This window comes from Hipposideros armiger, unplaced genomic scaffold (assembly GCF_001890085.2).
Source record: "Hipposideros armiger isolate ML-2016 unplaced genomic scaffold, ASM189008v1 scaffold_13, whole genome shotgun sequence".
Classification (NCBI taxonomy): Eukaryota; Metazoa; Chordata; class Mammalia; order Chiroptera; family Hipposideridae; genus Hipposideros; species Hipposideros armiger.
In genome coordinates this window covers 6,824,497-6,837,528 of record NW_017731363.1, presented here as the reverse complement: position 1 = coordinate 6,837,528, position 13,032 = coordinate 6,824,497, and the positions used below count along the sequence as shown (strand labels likewise).

The 13,032-nt window shown below is 41.0% G+C and overlaps 1 protein-coding gene across 2 annotated transcripts in view; it reads right to left on the bottom strand.

The window, feature by feature from the left end:
- Positions 1 to 13,032, bottom strand: part of PHEX (phosphate regulating endopeptidase X-linked) — a 190,491-nt gene that overhangs the window by 57,940 nt on the left and 119,519 nt on the right. For both annotated transcript variants that reach the window (XM_019666156.1, XM_019666164.1), the window contains exon 13: positions 6,427 to 6,504. In XM_019666156.1, coding sequence (XP_019521701.1) covers positions 6,427 to 6,504 — 78 coding nt within the window. The remainder of the gene's footprint in view (positions 1 to 6,426; positions 6,505 to 13,032) is intronic.

Here is a 13,032-nt window from a genome sequence, read left to right as displayed (position 1 = left end):
ATTATGTCTGTAGAGTAGCTTTTTTTAGTGATTCATCTTAATAATCTTTGCAGGGGGCCAGGCCAAAATATAAAGAAAGTAGTCAAATAACTAAAGGCACCAGGGAAAAAGGCAGGAATGAAAGCATCAATTCCTGGCATCCTTGGTGTTTTACTTGGCCAACAAGTTATAAAGACACAGCTTTAAATTGCCCCTCAATCCTCTTACAAGAAAGGCTGATAAATAAATCGTGGTATAGTCACATAATGGAAAACAATAGAGCAATTTAAACAAATGGTCTGTATATGGGAACATGAAATAATCTCAAAAGCAATGTTGTTGAATAAGACAAGTTGTATATATGAGAGAATTTAAAGTTTTAAAACATGTAAAATTGTACTGTATGTTGTACCTATGTAGCAAAAGCATAAAGAGATGCATGGGAAAGATAAACATGGAATTCAAACTAGTGTTTATATCTAGGGAAGGAGGAAGGACATTAGATTAAGGACGATTACACAAACAATTTCCAATATAACTGTTTTATTCATTTAAAATGTGTGTGTGCATGTAAAAAGCTAGTTTGCTCAATATTTGTTAAAGTTAGATGTATTCAATATATGATTTTCCATATTTTTCCAATGTTTGAGATACTTCATAATAAAAAGAAATTTTACAATTGTATTTTAAGACAGATGCTTATACTCAGCCTCGGAAGAAATAGCGTAAGCTCCTTGTTTTAGGAAGCAACCTCATGTAGCAATCCTAATGCTTTCCTAGATTGGATAGTTAAAAAAAAAGTGTGCACTCTTCAAACCTTAGCCTTTTTCAGCTTTTGAACCCAAGACAGCTCTGCCAGAACTTTCAGAATATGATTGTAAGCACACTTTCCAGGAAATTCTCCCAAAGGAATTTCCTTGAAAAATATTAACTTTTTTTTTGTAATATCAGTAGGGTTAGTTATTAACTTTCAGAAGACTTTGCTATTCGTGAGATTTTCCTGTTCTTCTGAAATACAAACAAACAAAAAACGTTGACATTCAGGTTGTTCTACAGAAATCAAATAAAAAACCATCCAAAAATTTTCTAAAGAAGAGTCCCACATCTAAAACTATCTTAAATAAATAAGGTCCTACCGCAACCATGAAAATAAGAATGGGGAGCAAAACTCAGAGGTAAGCAATTACAGTTTGCCAACAGCTTACCCACGTTTAGAAGAACAACTTAAAAGTTTGTTTCATTGAACAGAGTATTTGTTGTTTCTTAGCGTGGTTTAGTTGATCTATTTCATTTATCTAATGGTAGTCACAGGTAATAGGGGACAAATTTTACTTTTTCCTGCAAGATAGGTTAAGTATTTGGGAAGAGCCAGCCGCTGTTATTCCCATGTGATAGATGGGAAACAGAGCTGGAGAGATTGTGGAACTCAGCAAAGCCATCCAGTCCAAATCATCAGGCTCCTACTTCAATGTCATTTTCATTGGTCCTAATAAGAAAACCACTGATTTAATAGAAAGTGTACAGGGAAGGAGAGGAGAAGGTAAGAATCACAGTGGAAGGAGAATCAGTGATTAAATAAATCATGGTATGGTTTTCTTAAATCATACAGCTGTTAAAATAATGGTGATAAAGGCTACAAAAGACAAGAGCAAGACAATATGTTAATGACAAAGGTCAGTATACAAAATTATACATAAACATCAATTACAGCTATACAACAATAGAGAAAGGGACAAAAACAACACCCTAAAACAAAGCATGTATTATTATGTTCAAGTACCAATATATGGGTGCTTTTTCGTTCCTTTTCTTTATCTCCCAAATTTTCCACCATGTGATAATACTTTGATAATTTCAAATATTTCAACAGGCCCTTGAGAAAAAAACTATGAAACTTAGCAACCATTGGGGAAGTCCTGCTTGTTCTAAATATAGCAATAAGAATGAGTGCACATGAATATTTTAAAACCACTTATAATCTTCAAAAATTTTTTAAACTCTGCACATGACAATAATTGGCTCGAAAGCCTCTTGTCTTTTCAGTTACTGGTGAAAATCTAGGTCAAGTTGATAATGACTTTCAATCAATTTTATCTCCTGACTTTTCAATTGAGTGACCTTTGGAGAAGTAATTGGGGTTCTCCTGTCATTTCCTAGGAATAGCTGTCCAGATCATAAAATTTAGGGGAATCTGAATTTCTCTTCTTGGAAATCCTATCCTGGATGCCAAGCACCAAATGCCACCGATTAAATGGAAAAATAAAGCTGTTTCTCCCAGCCAAAGGTGAGGAACACGTAATCAGCATAGAACAAGGAAGTGTGCACAGCTTCTCAGTACAAACAGTAAGTACATATTGATAAACTACTACATAAGCCAATAGGAAGTATAGATTCTAGAATACTATTTATGTTAAATCCACTTAAAGATGTTCAGACATATGTCCAAATATGTATAAGAAATCTTTTATATTACACACCCAAAGAATTTTCTGAATACTTAATGGATCCAGATTTTATATGCTATTTACGTTTTCCCTTAAATAGCAAAGTAACATGCAAGATTGTTGTGTTTAGATGGCTTTGCCCATAAGTAGTGTATACATACACACACACACACATACACATACACACCTACATACAAGGGTGATGTTCAAAATGTTTAACAGCCTACACACATGATTCACTGTGGAAAATGCAGTTTTCACAAGCAGCCGTGTAAGGGTGACTCTGAGGTAGCAGTAGTTAGCACACCAGCCAAGAACCAGATGGACTCAGATGCCCTGTTGCCACCACCAGGGAAAGGGAAGTCTTGGTCTGCTCTGGCCAGTGGAGCACACTCTAGATGAAGGCCAGTGTGTGGCAGTTATGGAGGACAGGATGGCAGGCTGGTGGGCACCCCACTTCAGTGCCCACTCTTAGCTCTGCAGGGCCATGGTGGCCAGAAATCACTTGGGAGGGCCAAGGGCAATGCTTCGATTTTTTTACCAAAGAGTTCAGAATTATTTCAATATTTTAACGACCTATCTTTCTGGATCATTCCACTAAATATCGCCTCATTCTTGCACAGTGGCAGTAGCACTCTCTGTCATTTATAGACCACAAAACACACCATACACACACACATACACACATCAGTGCTCTACTGGCTAGAGCAGACCAGGACCTACCCCAGAGAATGTTATGTAGGTTCACAGAATATCTATGTATCTCCATATGCATATTTACATGTTTATGTATGTATGTGTGCATCATTTGCCAGAAACATTGATCTTCTCTGGAAAAATAACCCATATCCAGTTCTCCTAAGTCAGCTGTGATTCTGACTTTAGTCCCTACTGCAACTCTCCACTTGCTTTCACAGTAATGAGTGAAGTGCCTAATGCTGCTGGTCATTTACCTTTTGTTTCTCCCTTTTACTCGGCTCTAGAATGCAGGGGCTGGGAATTTGAAAACTCCAGTGTTTAGGTTCCATTGCCAGATGGCTCCCTGCCATTAGGAGGCACTGGGGAAAATCATCAGGCGGCAGGAGGGGAACGGATGCTGGGTCTGGTCGCTTTCATTCTCTCTCCCCTTTCTTCTGCTGACAATGACTGAGACAATCTTCTCCCCTCGTCCACAGCCTCAGCTCCGGCAGTTCTTCTCCTGCTCTCCTAAGCAATGGTACCATCAGCCCCTCCTCCCTCGTGTGCTCCTAGACGCAGGGGTGGTAGCTGCTTCCTGAAGTTATGAGCTTCTGGTTTACCTCACCTTCCTGATTTTTACCTTCTAAACTATTTCCTCTACTAAATCTCCTGTCTTTGAAATACCTGGCGTGGTTTTGGCTTCCCGGCTGATGCACCGCCAGTCTTTACAAAATTGGTTTTAACTCATTCTTGAGTTTATTTCCATCAAGGATCAATGAAGGAACCCTGAGCGAGGCTAATTGGAAAATGGACTGACGTCTCCCTTTCTAGGCTAACTAGTAGGCTTTCCTGCATGCTGCTGGCTGTTCGCATAAAGGACAGTTCCTTTGTTCTTGCTCTTTTCAAAGACTACAGAAGGGCTGTTGTTCAGAAATACTTTGCTGGGTATCTCGGTTTACCTTGTCATCCTCGGAGGGGAAAACTTTTTTTTCTCTAATTCTTTACATTTGCCTCTCAGTTCTTTTCCATTTGCTCTTATCTCCACATGGGCCCAACTTCAGTTTTCAACCTTTCTCCCTGACCTTCATCGGATCCATTACCTAATCTCTATCCTCTTTCCTTTTGCATTTATACCTGATGAATCATATCTTTGCTTGTGTCAAATAAGCTGTTTTTCATTTGTAAAAGCCTCTCCTGCTCAGAGCTTATATAACCAGACATTTCTCGTAGGCAGTATAGTAGTCCTTATCTACATGTTTCTCAAAACTGGAAACACAGTCCCATTGTGTGCCTGCAATACTTGAGTCCTTCTGCTATTAACCTCAGTGACACTCTTACTATCACATCAAGCATCCATTACCTATTTTCAAGTTGGGTTTTATTCATTTCCTCTATCCGTTTCTGAACACAAATGTATTTTTATTTCATGTATTTGGATTATTTTCACCATCTGTTTTTTAAACTGTTAGAAACTCTTGGGTATAATTGTGTCTGCTCTGGCAATGAGTCAGATGAAAGCCATTTCTTCACAAAAGTGCTTTAAAATCTTGGTGTCTAATGGCTGCAGTTCAGGCCCTGGAGAAACAAGGAAACTACCCAACACTGCATCCTGTTTGACATCTGGTTTCTTTTCACAAAAGGTACTGCATTCACTGAGTTCTTAAATTCGGTATGGAAACCAGGTTCTCCTGCTAACGTACTTTGTACCCTGGTAAGGCTCTCCTCAGTTCCCATACTGATCCATAAAGTAAAAGCTACCATTTACAGGGAGCCAACTTGGGCATCAGACATTATGCTAGCTGCTTTTACATTTTATAGAACCTCATTTAATCTTCCCAACAATACTACAACTCGGTTATTATCATCTCCAGTATCTAGATAACCAAAGGGAAGCCAACTGAAGTCACATAACCTGCGCAAGACCAAACAACTAGTAAGGGGAAGAGGCAGATTCACTCCAAAGCCTGTGCTCTTAACCACTTGACAATACGACCTCCCTTTTTCTCTTCTCCCGTCCAACTAGCTCTGGAAAAGCAACTCCCACCATGTCTTCAACCCCACTCCTCTGTTCCTCCAGCATAGTTATGTGACAAGGATGCTGCAGAACTCCGTCTCAGGTTACAGGCAGAGCTTCCTGGGGCCCAGATTTCAGTTCTAGCTCTGACACTGTGTGGCACTGGGAAAATCACTTAACTTCTTTGAGTCTCCACATCCTTTTCTGCAAAATGAGGCTAACCACCATCTACTTCACAGGATCACTGTGGGGATTCAAAGATAACGTACATGAATGTGTCAAGTGCATTAGTATTTTTAATTATCAGAATAAAGTGAGATTTTTGCCACATCATAACAATGTATAACAAAATGGGCTGTCTGAGCTTTGGGATACTGTGAAGCATAATCGTCTTCCTCCATAGCAACTGGATCAATACTTTGGAAGGCTGCATCTTACAGCCAAATGGAGAAACATTCTACTTAAAGCCTTCACTCACTTTTGAATAATCTTGCAAAATTCTGATATTCATCTACAAAGCTAGGGTTGCTTGCAGGTATGCAATCTGTAAAACCACAATTTCAGGAAAGAGCTACACCTCACCTCAAAACCACAGTTATTTGAAGAATTCCAATGAACTGCTTTTTAAACAAAATCTAGTAAATGATAAAAATAGGGGTTTTATGAGGAATCAAAGTCTTTATCAGAACAATTTGTAGAAAATGAAATAACAGTGGTTGTGATTAGAAAGGCCTGTAATGAATATATCTACTGAAAAATACATGTCCCAAAATACTGGAATAAAAAAGAATTATTACTCTCCCTCCATCGGTAACTTACTGCAAATATACAGTCCAACTCACGATAAATTAGAGAGTCATATGTATATGCACTTAATTTGCAAAGACTCATAAAGTTTAATGAAGTTAACTCCCAGCAGGCAGATTTATTACTAGTCATTTAATATGAATGAAGCACATAAAGATGGTTTAACAACAAATATCATGCATTCACCATTAGAACATGCTCACTAATTATAAATAGTCGAATTGCTTAATTCTTTCCTTTATGGTCAAATGAGGCCGAGGCCAAGTCCATTTGCTTTATGGTACCCACTCAGCTATACATTCCTTCTGACACATCTTTTATTTTGCATCTGCTCTAAATCTTGTGATACGCCTGGCGTATTGAGGCTCATATCTAGCCAAGGAATGAATCAAAAGTTGGTGCTTTCTGGCACAACCAGGTTTAATTGCTTGGACTTGGGTTAGTTGAAAGGCATAAGGCCAGTGAAACTTGCCAGAAAAAAAATACAGTAAATTTAGCACTTACTGCCTTGAGGTCTTCATTAACATGAGTATCATTCATTATAAACTCAGGATAGCCAACTTTTGCCAAAACAGCTCTTGCCTATAAAAAGGAAAAAGAAAATGATGTCAGAGTTTCAGCACTTAAATCATTAATAATCACAGGATGTAGGAATGCAACCTTCATCTGAGAACTCCGTTTACTGAACATCTATTATATGCAACCCACTGTGAAGGGCAAAAAAAAAATAAGTTAATTCCTGCCCACAAATACTAAAATATAGTGAGTGGAGCAAATGACTATACAGTATAAGATAAATAAAATAAAGGTTTTAATTGAAATAGACAATATTGCTACCAAAGTCTAAAACAGAGAGGATTTCCTCATGGGGAGAATGCTTAATGGAGCGGGGGAGGAGCACAAAATGAGTCTTAGAGAATGGTTAGCATTTCAAAATGCAGAGCTGAGCAGAAGCACATGCCAGGAGAAGAAACAGCAGGGGCAAAGACAGGGAGATGGAAACAAAGGGCATGTGGGAGAGATGGAGTCGCTGCTGTAGTTGGACTAGAAAAGCACAAGGGGTGAGGAAGAGAAAACAGTGCAGAAAAAAATGGCTTGGGCCAGGTCACAGGGATTCCCAAATGCCATGCTAAAGAGCCTAGATTTTACTTTACAGATAAGACAGAACTAAATATTTTTAGCAGGAGTAAAATGAGATGAGTCACCCTTCAGCAAGATTATCTGTGCAACACTGTGAATGATAGCCAGGATGCCAGGAAGATTGGAGGTAGGGGGTCCAGACTAATTTAAGAGACATCATAACCATACTTTTGATAGTCATGCTAATTATTCCCTGTGTTTTACAGCATATAGGGAATGGATAAAGGAAAAATCACCTTAGATACATACAAGGAGCCTCCCACCATAGGGACTGGCAAACTTTGGCCCCTGGGCCAAATTTAGTCCTCTCTTCCCCCATATCTGTTTTTTATAAATAAAGTTTTATTGGAACACTGCCATGGCCACTCAATTACATGTAATATATGGCTGCTTTTGTACCATTTGGTGCAGAAACCCTGTCGTCCACAAAGTCTCAAATATTTACTACTTGGACCTTTATAGAAAAGGTTTCCCGATCCTTGCTCTAGAGCAACTTTAAAGTGCCACGTGAAAATTTATCTCTCTCTTCTCCCCAGATTCTGGGTTTCATAAAAACAAAAGAGCAGCTTACTCAAAGAGTAACTAGATTGTCAGGGCTCTGCCCAGATCCCATGGAAGCCCTTCTATCACTTCTGTACATCCCTCCCCAGCATCTATGTTCATTTTCTTTTCTAATGGCCAACACCTGAGACTCTTTGAAAGCCCCCTGGGAGCTTATCTGCCTCAGCCCCCATCCCCACCCCCACCCCCGTAGCCCTAGCCAATGACTGACTGTAGCAGAACTACGAAAGCCCAGCTCCTTTGCCACACAATTCAGGATGAACCGTGAGGTATAATTTGCACTCCAGAGTTCCCGGCAGGACCAGGCTGAGACTTTCCTTAAAATCGCATGCTTGCCTGTCTCTCACCCTTCCCTGTCTGGCTTCCCCCATTCCCTTGCTGCTTTCTCTTGGCTGAAAGCTGAATAAATCATAAATCCCTTGTACACAAATCCTCATCTTCAGCTTTGCCTCCAGAAGACCCAACATGAGGCACCAGCAACCCCAAACGCATGGGTTTTATTCCAGCAAAGCAAAACCAGTGACCTTTGCACACTGTTCATGGTAATGAGTTTTTCTCCTTTAGTCCCTTTCAATTCTCCTCACTCAAGAAATAAATAGAATAAGATAGTACGTTTGCCTTATCTTCCTTGAAATAATTCAAGTATTAAATATATCAGCAGAAACCTGAAACTCGAGACTCAGATAGGATTTTACAAGTGCCGTAGGACATAGTCATAATGGGTTTTGCTGTTGCGAGACTCAAATATAGCCTAGATCAAATTCTGCCTTCCAAAGCCAGTGAGTTACACTGAAAGCCTGATGTGACCCAGATACCAGATAACTAGAGGTTACAACTCTCCCGTCAATACCAAATAATTTGTCATATGTCTATAGGCTAACTTGTTCCAAGATCGTTTTATTATTTTCCTCACTGTTTAATACCTCATTGTATTTTATCAGCTCAACACCAGTCACATGCAAAACTATAGCAAATAAAGAGCTCCAGAGAATCTCCCCCACAATAAAGAAATATAGAAGCTGAGTCATCTGCAACTGTTTTCTGAAGACTGGTCTTCCCGAAGCATGCTGGTGAAAAATGCAGTTTTTCAAACCTCACGCTCTGGGACCCCCCACGGCACTGTGGAGCTTCACAGAATATATTACCTTCTGCACTATATGTGGTCATTGAATCTTTTTTTATTATTTATTTAGAAGCATCATGACTTCAAGAGAGCCAGAACAGAGATACAAAGGATCCCTGGTCATCTTCCAAGGACACACAGGTAGAATAAGGTAATAATACTGGTAGCAACATGGCTGACGTCTGAACAGAGTGCTCTTTTTCCCCAATGTTCTGTGTGTGTATGCCTTTATTCAAACTCAAATACTCCTCCGCCAGACAGTTTGTTGTCAACTCCACATCATCCCACCCCACTCCATTCTCCATTTTTCTCTGAGAAGCTTCAGAACTACATCTCCCCAAATCCCATGGGTCCTGACTCCAGGTTAGACTCTGCCAATGAGAAGCACTCACAGGAGATTTGAAAGGTAGACGAGAAGGAGACACCATTTCTTCATTCGCTGTTGGTAGCCACTGGCAGGCACAAGGGCCTCTGTGGGCAGACAGCAGAGAGAGCACTTTGCCAGCAGCCTCCAGGCATTTTCCTAAGAAGACCCTTCTGTGCAAGGGCAGCAGAGATCACTGGCAGACTCTGCGCTTCATTTCCCCAGCCCTTCCAATGTTTGCATAAGCCTCCAATTCCCCATATTATATATGCTCCTGCTTGACATACTTAGAAGGGCATCTGTTTTCCTGAATACACTCTAACTGATATACCCTTTAAGGCAAATAGTGATCACATCACTTTTTAACGTTTTCAAAATAGGAGAAATGAAGCACCAGTTGATGGCTTGTTGAAGGGTAAAGTATTATTGACGCAGGCCTGAAATCCATTACCCCACAGGCTACATGGACAAGAAGGAAAGGCAAGTTCCACTGCAAATACTGAGAAAACTGTGGTATCAATAGATACCAGGCTGCATATTATGTCCTGCAAAAAATATTTCCTAGGCTACTCATGGCTGATGAAAAACTCCAGAGTTTTCCTTAACCATTGCATGCATTTCCATCCCTTATTCACACAAACCTCTGGAAAGGGGCTGCACCCGACAACCACCTATTGTCTACTCAATATCCATTCTCCTGTCCTTCCCTTACTATCACACCCCAATTCTGCTCAGGGTGACAATGGACCCAACAAAAAATAGCTGCATCCCCCAGCTTCCTTTGCAGCTAGAGTCGACTGTGGAAAGAGATTCTGGCCAATGCCATATAACAAAGTCCTTGTTCTGCTTCCAAGAATCCATTTTATAAGAGGAGAGACTCAGCTGGCATATGCTTTCTGCCTTTAGTGCAGAGTTTCTCAACAACCTTAGTACTATTGACATCTTGGGCCAGATGAGTCTTGTTGTGGGAGCTGTCCTACAGACTGTAGGATGTTTAGCAGCATCTTTGGCTCCTACACAGAAGATGCCAATAGCAACACCCATCCCCCAAGTTGTGACAAACAATAATGTCTCCAGGTATTGTCAAAGGTCCCTTAGGGACAAAATCACACCCAAGTGAGAACCACTGCTTTAGCCTTTCTTCTTCCTTCCCATAATGCTGACGCAATGCCAGGGGTAGGGTAGCTACCTTGAAACCACAAGGCAACAAACTTGAGGAAGAAATCTACATGCTATAGATGCTGGAATGAAGAGTTGATGGTATCTGGAGCCCACCGTATCAGGCCTGAACTGCCTCCCTTTCCCCTCTACAACATGAGGAAAATAAACCCCTTATTTGTTTGAGGCATGATATGTCATGTTTTCTATTAGCTATAGCTGAATGGAATCCTAACACACTCTCCTTTTCATCAAATATAGTTTGAGGGGAAAAAATAGTACCTACTTCATAGGGTTGTCTGCAAGGATTCAGGATGACATGGCATGTAAAGCACTCTTTTATGCCTTGGTCCAGAGTACGTGATTAATAAATGTGGACTGTATACTACACAGAGGAAGCAGAAACATGACTTCTTCCAAAGATTTGGAGTAACTGTTGTGTGTGTCTTTAGAGGGTCTTTCAGGGGAGCTCAGGCCAGATCACCCCCTTAATGAAATACTACACTCACCTGTGGAATACTGTCACTCTCTTTGGGCATAAGTCCAGTATTAGGGGGCCACACAAAGTCGTGAGAAAGGCTGCTGAAGCAACTCTGTGATTAATGGGGAGAGAGATGTGCCCACGAAATTCTTGGAACATGGTGGGAGATTTCCGGAGCAAAGCCAGACTGTAAGCATGAGCCAAGAGAACCCAAGCTAGTCACACTCCCAAAAAAGTCTGGGGATTCTTTTGAAGGCCACTATTTGCACACCTTAGAAAATGGACAAAAGAAACACTGTGCAAGCTAATCTAGAAAAGATCAAAGAGAAAGGTTGCCTTTTAGTATTTGTCATCCTGCTTTCTGCCTTCTTGTCCTTGCTCTTCCCTGTATCCGTTCCTCCCAACATCAAGTAGCCCTGGATGTACATACCATTTGCTGTCCTATCATACCCAAACTGGCCTTTCCTTGGCAATACACTGTGCTCCAAAGTCATCCATCCCCGCCCATCAAAACTGTTACTCCCTCAAAACAGCTTTTCCATTAGCTATCATTGGGACCTCAAACTAATTTACAAAAAAATGTGAGTGACTAGGGCTGGCTGAGTGGCTCAGCTGGTTAAGAGCTCGCTTGGGAGCACCAGCTCCAAGCAGCAGGGCCGCGGTTTGGATCCCACATTGAGAGCCAGTGACACTGCGCCCTCTACAGCTATGATGATGAACAACAGCTCAACCTGGAGCTGGGCTGCCGTGAGTCGCCAGCAACAGCATAGGCTGCAGTGGGCTGCCGTGAGCTACGTGAGTGGCTGGCAGCCAGCGTGAGTGGCTGGCAGCAGGCGAGAGCTGCCAGGAGCCACCATGAGCGGCCAACCAATGACCAGCGACCGATTGCCTCACCCAGGAAGAGCACAATGATAATACCAACATGGGCCAGTGAAGCGACGTCCTCCACAACTAGACTGAAGAACAAAACAGCAATTTGTCTACCTGTCTGTTCCCCTTCCCCGATTCTCCAACACTGTTCCCCTCACCCAATTCCCCAATAAAATCTTTAAAAAAAATGTGAGTGACTAATAACAATCTAATGTATTAACCCTGAAGCAATATCTGCATTTAAAAGAGTGGTTCATCTGGAGTCAATGGAATTGTAATATATATGTATCATATCGGGGGTGGGGGGACAGTGGATGGGGAGAGGAGGTTGTCACTTTGTGAGGGGTGGAAAGGATAACTATTGCATTGTTTTGTACACCTGAAACTAATAATAATAAAAAATAATAAAAATTAAAATTAAAAAAGTGTGGTTCATCCACCAAAGGGATAAATCCAATTATAAGGGAGGTTTCTGTAGCTGAGAGAACCTTGTTTCTAATACTACTCCAATTACACCAATGGCCTCTTCCACATAATCACCATTCTGTTCCCCACATGAAACACAGCGGCAAGGCACATAGCAAGGGATCAATGCTCAACAAATATTGACTCATATAGTAATTAATTTAGTTGATAAACTCACTCTGATCAATGTCAACAACTGTGTCAGAAAATATGAAAGGTTATAATATGACCAAGAACATCATTCAGTGCTGTTCACATCAAGGCACATTTCCATATTAACCGATCTTACCATAGGAGAAAAAATGGGGGAAAGCAAGAGACTTTCTGAGAACCTAGGGAACTTTCTTTAAAATGGAGCAATGTTTAAAATTCATTGGAATTCAGTCTTGATAACAACCCAAACTATGTTTTTTTGATATAAGCTATTTCAATCAATTGACAAATACTTAGAATGTACTGTAGGCTCAGGACTCTCCTCGGTGCTAAAGGAACATAAAAATATATAAATGATCCATGGCCTTGCTGTATATGTATAAAGAAACTGAGGGGGCCCGGCCGGGTGGTACAGGTGGTTAAAAGCGCTAGCTCTAAGCAACAGGGTTGCTGGTTCAATTCCCACATGGGCCAGTGAGCTGTGCCCGAGCTGAACTGCCACTGAGTTGCCAACAGGCAGAAGGGTAGCTCAGCTGGTGAAAGTGTGTGATCTTAACAACAAGGTTGCCAGTTTGATTCCTGCATGGGATGGTGGGCTGCTCCCCGCCCCCAACTAGATTGAAAATGGTGACTGGACTTGGAGCTGAGCTTGTGCCCTCCACAACTAAGATTGAAGGACAACAACTTGACTTGGAACTGATGGGTCCTGGAAAAACACAATGTTCCCCTTCCCCAATGCCGCAATAAAATCTTTAAGAGAGAGAGAGAGAGAGAGAGAGAGAGAGAGAGAGAGAG